The 10,564-nt window shown below is 47.3% G+C and overlaps 1 protein-coding gene across 1 annotated transcript; it reads left to right on the plus strand.

Moving 5' to 3' along the window:
• Window positions 1–822: 822 nt before the first annotated feature.
• Window positions 823–10,148, plus strand: TATDN2 (TatD DNase domain containing 2). The gene is made up of 7 exons (XM_040407744.1): window positions 823–898; window positions 1,523–1,842; window positions 2,333–2,743; window positions 3,435–4,211; window positions 7,556–7,683; window positions 7,766–7,949; window positions 9,804–10,148. Exons 2-7 carry the CDS (start codon window positions 1,528–1,530, stop codon window positions 9,942–9,944), a joined length of 1,956 nt encoding a protein of 651 aa, XP_040263678.1. The 5' UTR covers window positions 823–898; window positions 1,523–1,527; the 3' UTR covers window positions 9,945–10,148.
• The last annotated feature ends 416 nt before the right edge of the window (window positions 10,149–10,564 follow it).

Consider the following 10,564-nt stretch of genomic DNA (forward strand, 5'->3'; position numbering starts at 1 on the left):
GCTGGGGGTCCGACAGCCGGTACCACCACCAATCCTCAGGACGGGTCATATATCTGTGGCCCGGAAAACCCCTTCGATGTCTCCACAGACCATGTGACCAGAACGGCGTCACTTTGATATACGTTTGGCTGGTTTACGTCTGGATCTCTGGATTTTTTACTGTACTGATAAGCATTGTCACCAGTGCAGCTCACCTCAAAAAAAATCTGAACTTGAAATAAATGTCCTCTCTTTAGAGTTAGACAACCCCTCTAAAATGATAAAACTGTCTGCCTGTAGCCGCCACTAGGGGGCGCTCACTGCATAGCGGTGACACAGTGTTCAGCATCCTGCAGGGGCCAAGAAGATGTCAATGACTTTATTCACTTGCACAATGACAGCCAGAATGAGATGTGGTTGCTATAGTTACTCTTGCTGCTGTCTATAGTGGTGTTGCCCATAGCAACCAATCAGATAATTGCTTTCAGTTGTCTGATTGGTTGCCCCATTAATGACAGGCAACCAATCAGATCCAAGAAGCGTGACAATGAAAGCAATGATCTGATTGGTTGCTACGGGTGACAGCAGTGACGGTCTGTGCCCGCGCTTTGTAGTTTCTGCTGTGTGCCTCCTCTTCGCTATAGGAAACCATCCAAGGCGTTGAATCTTACTTTCGTTTTCCTACCCACCACCGACTCATCCCGTTATCAGCGTGCGCTTCTCAGCCAATCATAACTGAGCGTCCCTCGTCAGCCAATGGCAGAGTGGAAGGAAAAAAGAGGACACGTATTATGACCAATCAGCAAGCGGCAGAGGGGAGGAGTCGAGCTTCTATTCAGCCAATCGTATCCTGGCGTGCTGCGGGTCAGTGGCGAACTGCAGGACCGAGGACTAAGAGCGCGGGGCCGACGTGAGGGCGGTAAGTGCGCGGGAGGCAGCGGAGGGCGCGGGCTGTTACCCCGGGGGTGTGCATAGTGTGTGAGGGGCACCGGGTCAGACAACCCCCCTTATATAACGGTTATAGCTCTGTATTTACTGTGCACCTTCCAGAATCTTCAGTATTTATTGGAGAATTGCATGAATAGCAATCCCCTCCAGCCAGAGAGGCTCCTGGGAGTCCACATTGCCCATGGCTTCCATGTAGTTGTCAGGGTCCCCGCTTATAATAGGAGTCTGCCCCTAATGAGTGGACGTTATGGAATTGCCAGTCATGCAATTGTCTAATATATAATGATGGGGTGAAATACAAGTGCATTTGACTGGTGAGCGCCAAATGAGCAGGTCACAGCTGGGGCTTGTGGTGCCACGTAACCTGCATCTGTATGGCGGTCAGGAACCAGCACTGTGGCCGCTTACATGGGGCTGCTGCAGCAGCGTACAACAGATTTGCAATATCCTGTAGATTGACAGACCCATGTAAACATCGGATACCGATGACCTGGCCTAATAAAGAAGGGAGGAGACCTCTGGGTGAAGGGGCAGCATGGACGCTGCTGGATGTGATCTTCGTATTGGTTTATATTGCGGTTCTTTTCGCTCGCAGGCATCATGGCGGACAGGAGTGCGAGTGCTTCACGGAAGCACAAATGGCTGAGCCCCCCCGAGATGTCTCCGAACAAGTACCTGAGAAGCAGCGAGTCTCGGAGAGTCAGTCACAGCAGAGACCGCGATGCCGAAAGTCCCAGCCCCTCGCAGGAGCGGCGGGTGACGTTCTACCCCCGGGAGAGTACGCCCAGGCGCAGGCTGGATATCGGCGCCGGTGTCCGCTCCACCGTGAGAGCCAGGAGCAGACAGAAGGACGGACAGCAAACCCACAGCCCGGACCCCCCGGCAGAGACCCCAGGAGAGGCCCGAAGGAAAGAGGTACTGTAATAACACTCGGCGGCAGGTGAGCGGTGACACGATCGGTCCAGAGCGCAGGTGGAGCGGCTTTTATATTCCAGCCCGGAGGAATGAGACCTGTCATTTAAAGGGGCATTCCGATTAGATTAAGTTATCACCTATCCGCAGGGTAGTCTAGTGCAGCGCTCGCCTATCTCCGCAACTCCCGTAGAAACGAATGGAGCGGCCAGGCGCATGTGCATTCAGCCGATCCATTAATTTCAGGGGGATACAGGCCCCCCCCCCTTCTCGTTATTGGTGGGGGTTCTAGAAGTAGGACCACCACCAATCTAAGAGTTATCCTGTGGATAGGTGCTACCTTAATCTAACCAGGATGCCCCTTTAAGTGGTTTCTAAGGGCAACACCACTGATGAATTTGCAGATATTTTCTGTCCAGCTAGATACAGGCGGAGTGCCTCTGCCCCGACAGATCTGCTCAGGACGCTCCGTAGATCACATTTTCTTTTCCAGCGTGATCATCAGGAGGAGAGGACTAACGACCCTGATGCAAGACCTAGCCAGGATGAGAAGAGACCCCGACCCCCAAGAACCGCTGTGCCGTCCCTCTTATTCAAGAGAGCTTTCAGTGACATCCTGGGGACGCCCTGCAGACCCCGGCGATCGCTGGACAGTGAGACCAGATGTTTCCAGGAAGGAAAGCAAGTGGAGAAAAGAAGTCACTCTGACCCAGAGGAGTCCCCCCTTACAAGCCCAACCCCGAAACCCACTGAGAGGAAAGACCGGAGGAGCGAGGGCGTCAAGAGAACCCCCAGCCCAAAACGAATTGTCGCAAGCGTGATTACCAAACGAGGGGCCGGCGTGCCTCAGGAGACCCCCCGACTTGTGTTTGTAGATTACGATTCCAGTGAAGACGTGGATGCGGTAAGTCCTGAAATCCGGCAGCTCTGGGGTCTTTTCTAGGTCTGCAAGGCCGACTACACAGGGGTCAACGATTGGGTCACCGGGGGGAACCTAGTAGGACGCCCATGCAGGGCTTATTCAACCGCAGTGTGAAAACACAGCCCTGTGGAGTGAGGACCCATCGCCTCTCACTTGCATTCCCCATGTAATAACAGTTGGGGAGCATATTTGTATATAAATCTGTTGCTCCGTACCTCTATTATTCCCACTAGAAGATCAGTTATTGCCATCTGGGTGTTGCCTGACACTATCCACTCAGTGCTGCCAGTGTCGGGCCCCTTTCACACGAGCGAGTTCCACGTTTTGGACTCCAGCGTGAGTATGCCGCAGCAGCCGTCCCGACTAGGGATGAGCAAATCGACTTCGGATGGAACATCCAAAGTCAATTTGCATAAAACTTCGTTAGAATACTGTACGGAGTGAACGCTCCGTACAGTATTAAAATGTATTGGCTCAGATGAGCCGAAAGTCTCGCGAGACTTCGGGTAATAACTTTAATTTCTGTTAAAAACCTTTTCCCGAACTGTGGTTCGGTTCCAAGGTACCAACTTTCACAGGTGTCATTGTACTCAGCCCTACCCAGAAGTATGCCTGGTGTAATAGGGTTGATCCTGCTGACACTCAATGACGATTGTATCTCTGCCTTCTACAGACAGATCCTGCAGATAAGGAGCCTTCAGTCGGCAGTGATTTCTCTGACGTAGAAGACGTGGGACCGCTGGCCAGGTTTTCTCAGGACGATGTGGTCTCGCCCTGCTGTTCTATTCCAGATGACGACGCAAAACCTTCCACTTACCAACATGAGAGCCCATTCAGCCGTCGCGCTGAGCAGTCCCCGAGCAGTCCCATGTACAGACCCCTCGCAGAGCACAACACCTGGCGTCAGGCAGTGCAGGACAGCAGCATCATATCAGAACCCTCCCTGCTGGACAGCGACTGCGAGAGCCCCAGAGACAAGAGCCACAAGAGGACCGCTTTCAGCCCCCCGTGGTCATTCGCTAACAGAACCAAATCCACTAGACGGTCTTTAGAGATTGTTCCTTCTTCGAGCGCGGACTCCAAGTCCCAAGACGACGGCTTCATAGACACGCACTGCCACCTGGACATGCTGTTCGCCAGACTGTCGCACCGCAGTTCCTTTGCAGATCTCAGGAGTCAGTATGCTTCCACCTTCCCCCGGGAGTTTCGCGGCTGCATTACTGATTACTGTGATCCCCGCACTCTGAAGAGGCTGCCGTGGCAGCAGGTGCTGGACGAGGACTTGGTCTGGGGGGCTTTCGGCTGTCACCCCCACTTTGCTCAGTATTACAATAACCAGCAGCATGAAGAGATGATGATGGCGCTACGGCACCCCAAAGCCATCGCCTTCGGAGAGATGGGTCTGGATTATTCACATAAATGTTCCACTAACATTCCCGACCAGATCACGGTGAGAAAAATCCCTTCTGTGCAGATTCTTATCGAGACTGTGCCGTAACCCGTATTGTCGGCCGCCTTATGGGGAGAGCTGAGTGACATAAGGACACCATCGGCCCCCCTTAGGAGTTGTCCTCCAGCCTTCCGAGTAATGCATGGAATATGGGTGACCATAAACTCTGAGGACATCTCTGCTTGCTGTCATTCACTAGGAACTTTTACATTTAGTTTTTTCCAGAGAGTGAAATTTTCATCCTGGTGAGGCGATGGACACCGAGGTGCACGGCTCGTATTATCCATGACACAACCCCTGATATCTGTGTTGTATGTGCGCCTGTGTGTCCATGAACACAGCCCCTGATAACTGCGCTGTATATGTGCCTGTGTGTCCATGACATAGCCACTGATAACTGCCCTGTACATAGCCAAGAACCTGTGTGTCCATGACACAATCAAGACCCTTGAAAGTAAACATTAAAGGTTTCTATTAAATGACAGCAAGCAGAGATCTTAACCAGGAGAAATTGATACAGTATACCGCTGTACAGCCTCTCTGGGGGGGGGAATGGGGGTGTATTTCCCCTGTAATTGGGGCTACTATTTCCGCCCCAGTTACAGGAGAAATAGTGGGGGGGGGGGGGAAATAAAAGTGAGGTTAAATGTCCCCCAGAGGTCTTGTATGACCTTATGGGGGACGCAAACTGTAAAATAAAAAAAGTTTTACATGTATAAAAAAAAAAAAATTCCCCAAGTAAGGCCTCTTTCACACTTGCGTTGTTGGGATCCGGCATGCACTTCCGTTGCCGGAGGTGCCTGCCGGATCCGGAAAAACGCAAGTGTACTGAAAGCATTTGAAGACGGAACCGTCTTCCAAATGCTTTCAGTGTTACTATGGCAGCCAGGACGCTATTAAAGTCCTGGTTGCCATAGTAGGAGCGGGGAGCGGTATACTTACAGTCCGTGCGGCTCCCGGGGCGCTCCAGAATGACGTCAGAGCGCCCCATGCGCATGGATTACGTGATCCATGCACTTGGGGCGCCCTGACTTCACTCTGGAGCGCCCCGGGAGCCGCACGGACGGTAAGTATACTGCTCCCCGCTCCCCACTACACTTACCATGGCTGTCAGGACTTTAGCGTCCCGGCAGCCATGGTAACCACTCTGAAAAAGCTAAATGTCGGCTCCGGCAATGCGCCGAAACGACGTTTAGCTTAAGGCCGGATCCGGATCAATGCCTTCCAATGGGCATTAATTCCGGATCCGGCCTTGCGGCAAGTGTTCCGGATTTTTGGCCGGAGCAAAAAGCGCAGCATGCTGCGGTATTTTCTCCGGCCAAAAAACGTTCCGTACCGGAACTGAAGACATCCTGATGCATCCTGAACGGATTTCTCTCCATTCAGAATGCATTAGGATAATCCTGATCAGGATTCTTCCGGCATAGAGCCCCGACGACGGAACTCTATGCCGGAAGAAAAGAACAACGCAAGTGTGAAAGAGCCCTAAGGAATGAAAATTATTATTTTTTTAAATAGAAAAAAATATATAAAATTGACATATTTGGTATTGCTGCGTCCGTGACGGTCGGCTCTATAAATATATCACATAATCCACCCCATCCGATAAACATCATAAAAAATAAAACTGTGTCAAAAAAAGCCACTTTTGTCACCTTACATCACAAAAAGTGCAATACCAAGCGATCAAAAAGGCGTATCTCCCACAAAATGGTACCAATAAAACAGTCACCTCATTCCACAAAAAATTAGCCCCTACATAAGAAAATCGCTCAAAAAAAAAAAAAATATATAGCTCTCAGAACATGGACACATTAAAACATAATTATTTTTTTTTGTCACCTAGCATCACATAAAGTGCAACACTAAGCGATCAAAAAGGCGTATGCCCCCCAAAATAGTACCAATCAAACTCGCCTTATCCCGCAAACAATGAGACCCTAACTAAGACAATCGGTCAAAAAATAAAAAAGCTATGGCTCTCAGACTATGGAGACACTAAAACATAATTTTTTTGTTTAAAAAATGCTATTATTGTGTAAAACTTAAATAAATAAGAAAAAGTATACAAATTAGGTATCGCCACGTTCGTAACGATCTGCTCTATAAAAATGTCACATGACCTAACCCCTCAGGTGAACGCTGTAAAAATAAATAAATAAAAACTGTGCTAAAACAACCAATTTTTTTTTTTTTCACCTTGCCCCATAAAGTGTTATAATGAATGATCAAAAAATCATATGTACCCAAAAATGGTACCAATAAAAACGTCAACTCTTCCTGCAAAAAACAAGCCCCTGCACAAGACAATCGGCAGAAAAATATGGCGTTCAAAAAATGGAGACAAATGCTTTATTATGTAAAACTGAAACAAAAAAAGAAAGTAGACATATTTGATATCATTGCGACCGTAACAACCTGCTCTATAAAAATAGCACATGATCTCCCCTGTCAGATGAATGTTGTAAAAAAATAAAAACGGTGCCAAAACAGCCATTTTTTGGTTACTTTGCCTCCCAAAAAAAAACTTAATACAGAGCAATTAAAAATCATATGTACCCCAAAATAGTACCAATAAAACTGGCACCTTATCCCCTAGTTTACAAAATGGGGTCACTTTTTGGGAGTTTCTACTGTAGGGATGCATCAGGGGGGCTTCAAATGGGACATGGTGTCAAGAAACCAGTCCAGCAAAACCTGCCTTCCAAAAACCATGTGGCGCTCCTTTCCTTCTGCGCCCTGCCGTGTGCCCGTACAGCAGTTACGACCACATGTGGGGTGTTTCTGTAAATATTGAATTTTGTTTGGCTGTTAACCCTCGATGTGTTAAAGAAAAAAATTGATTAAAATTGAAAATCTGCCAAAAAAGTGAAATGTAAAAATTTGATCTCCATTTTCCTTTAATTCTTGTGGAACACATAAAGGGTTAACAAAGTCTGTAAAATCAGTTTTGAGTAACTTGAGGGGTGTAGTTTATACAATGGGGTCATTTATGGTAAATTAGTGGGGGTTTTTTTGTTTTTTTTTCATAAATAAAGGTGAAATATATTGACTGAAATGTATGACTATCATGAAGTACAATCTCAGAATGGCTTGGATAAGTAAAAGCGTTCCAAAGTTATTACCACATAAAGTGACACAAAATTAGGCCTGGTCGGGAAGGGGGTAAATGGCCCGGATGTGAAGTGGTTAATAAATTAGAATTATGATTGTTATGGAGAATTTTAGGGGCAGACAGGTTGCTATGGGTTACAGCGCGTCTGCAGAAAATTTTAGTTTGCCATTATTGGTGCATTTTTTTATCAGGTTTACTAGTGACATTGCTCTAATTTCCACATGGGAAGGTATTCGAGAAGCAGCTGAAGCTGGTGGTGCCTTTAGGAAAGCCGCTGGTCATCCATTGCCGGGATGCAGACGAAGACTTGTTTAAAATCATGAAAAAATGGCTTCCCCGGGACTACAAGATCCACCGGTGAGCTACGTGGCCGTGTCTGATCGGACTGTGCGCACAGCGCAGCTCCCCGGTAACTTCTCCTCCTCCTCCTCTGCCGCAGACACTGCTTTACCGGCAAGTACGAGGTCATCGAGCCGTTTCTGAAGGAGTTTCCAAACATGGCTGTGGGCTTTACCGCCGTCTTGACGTATCCTTCCGCTGTGGAAGCGCGCGATGCAGTGACCAAAATCCCCTTGGACAGGCTGATTGTGGAGACGGACGCCCCGTTTTTCCTTCCTAAACAGGTAACTAGAGAACTGCAGGGAGCTGCATACTAGTGATGAGCGGAGCGAGCTTCAGATGTTACATCCGAAGTCACGGATTAATACTGTACGGAGATCCATCTCTGTACAGTATTAGAATGTATGGGCTCCCATGAGCTGACAGTAAGTTATTCGCGAAGTCGCGCGTGACTTCGTTAAATAACTTCGGTAGTTATGATTTTTAAAGTGGAACAAACTTTAAAACTTGAAACCGAACTCGGCTTCGGTTCCAACTAGAACCTAGTTTTCTACTTTAAAAAAAAAATTACTACTGAAGTTATTCAACGAAGTCTTGCGCGACTTTGCAAATAACTAACCTTTGCTCAACGGAGCCCATACATTCTAATACTGTACGGAGACGGATCTTCGAGCAGTATTATTCCGAAGTTTTGAGCAAAGCGACTTCAGATGTAGCATCCGAAGCTCGGGTCTCCTATTGCTTCTGTGACTACGGGGAGTGAGGTCACTATGGGCGGCACATGATTACATCACATAGGTAAACCATAGAAGGCTACTTTCTAAAGCGGAATGGAGACGGATCGGAGGCAAACTGATGCGTTCTGAGCGGATCCTTCTCCATTCAGAATACATTAGGTCAAAAACTGATCCGTTTTGGACCGCTTGTGAGAGCGCTGAACGGATCTCACAAACGGAAAGCCAAAACGCCAGTGTGAAAGTGGCTTAAAGGGAACCCGTCACCTGGATTTTGTGTATAGAGCTGAGGACATGGGTTGCTAGATGGCCGCTAGCACATCCACAATACCCAGTCCCCATAGCTCTGTGTGCTTTTATTGTGTAAAAAAAACACGATTTGATACATATGGAAATTAACCCGAGATGGGTCCTGTCCCTGAGATGAGTCCTGTCCATGCGATGAGCCACGTACAGGACTCATCTCAGGTTAATTTGCATATGTATCAAATCGTTGTTTTCTTTTCCACAATAAAAGCACACAGAGCTATGGGGACCGGATATTGCGGATGTGCTAGCGGCCATCTAGCAATCCATGTCCTCAGCTCTATACACAAAATCCCGGTGACAGGTTCCCTTTAAGTAGTGCAGCTATCGATTTATTTTAGTAATCAAGTATTCTACCGATTAATCGAGTACTCTAATAAGAAAAAACTATTTAAAAAAAAAAAGTTTTCTATAATAACTCATCATTCGAATTTCAATGGGTCTGTGTACATGCGTTGTGTTTTTTTCACGCGTCAGTTCTGCGTTGTGTGAAAACGCAGCATGTTCTATATATCCGTTTTTTCCGGATGACACCGGACCCTGATGTTTTGACGAATCCGGCAGGTAGTTCCGGCGATGGAACTGCCTGCCGGAATCCTCTGCTGCAAGTGTGAAAGTAGCCTAATCGTTTCAGCCCTAGGCGCAGTGATGGGGGAGAAGAAGCATCCATTAAAGGGGTTGTTACTTCTGGGACCTGCTCTTATCCAAGAATGGTCTCGGTCATGAATGGAGAGCACACTGCACAGCGTCCTCTCTGGGGGACTTCCGAAAACATCTCATCTAGTGTGCTTGAATGTTTTAGAGGTCCCATGGTGGTGAATGGAGGGCGGCTGCGCATGTGCGGCTTGCTATATCCATTCACTTCAGGGTCCTGCTGTTCTTGAGATGGGTGCGGGTCCCATTTCCCACAGAAGGTACAGCAGGTATCTCCCCATTGAAATGGACGCGCACATTCAGATAACAGGTAATCATTTTGCACGATCGACTGTGCAGGTGTTTGTAGTCTGTTACCATGGAAACATCTGCATGTTTTGCACAGGGGATTTCACGCGACTGCAATACTGGTGTTTTTTTTATTTTTTTTTTATTGTTTTTTAGGTGCCTAAACGGATTAGTAAATTTGCACACCCCGGTCTGGCCTTACACACAGTTCACGAAATCGCCAGGCTCCGAAACGTACCTGTGAAAACCGTCATGTCGAAGTTACGGGAGAACACTTACCGCATCTATAGCGTCTAAGACGCTTCCAGCTGCCGCCTTATTTTAATTAAACGTTTGACTTTTCTCTGGAAACCAGAGAGGGAAATCTCCCGTCGGTGTCATTTCTGGTCTCTCTTCTTTTAAGTGTTGGTCTTGTCTGTTGACTTGATGAGATGTTTTAATATTTTAGGTTTGGTTTTTTTGTTTTACATTCATGTTGTTATTAAAGACCATTTCGCCATTTATAAACGTGTGGGGTGAAGATGGATGAATATAATAACCAGATATCGGTGATCTTTCCTTTCACGTGTCAGTAAAAGAGGGTGGGGGCTGGGACAACCTGCTCCTTTAGGCCTCATGCACACGACCGTTGTGTGCATCCGCGTCCGTTCCGTCATTTTTCACAGTTTAGCGGAGGTCCCATTCATTTATATGGAGCTGTGAAAAAAAACTGATAGTCCTCAGTTTTTTCTCCGCGTCCGTCAAAAAAATATAACCTGTCCTATTCTTGTCAGTGGAAAACTGAGGACGGACCCATTCAAGTCAATGGGTCCGTCAAAAAAAAAACGGATGCACAACTGGTATGTCATCCGTGTTTTTTTCTACAAGACCTTGGTGCAATAAAATTACACTTTTCATTAACCTTCCTTTTTTTTTCC

This window comes from Bufo bufo, chromosome 9 (genome assembly GCF_905171765.1).
Source record: "Bufo bufo chromosome 9, aBufBuf1.1, whole genome shotgun sequence".
NCBI lineage: Eukaryota > Metazoa > Chordata > Amphibia > Anura > Bufonidae > Bufo > Bufo bufo.

What these genes read in the sequence shown, in the direction of transcription:
- TATDN2 (XM_040407744.1), top strand. Translation starts at nt 1,528, where the DNA reads ATGGCGGACAGGAGTGCGAGTGCTTCACGGAAGCACAAATGGCTGAGC. An exon ending in CCAGTGAAGACGTGGATGCG is followed by an intron (nt 2,744 to 3,434) that starts GTAAGTCCTGAA and finishes TGCCTTCTACAG; the next exon opens with ACAGATCCTGCAGATAAGGA. An exon ending in ACATTCCCGACCAGATCACG is followed by an intron (nt 4,212 to 7,555) that starts GTGAGAAAAATC and finishes CCACATGGGAAG; the next exon opens with GTATTCGAGAAGCAGCTGAA.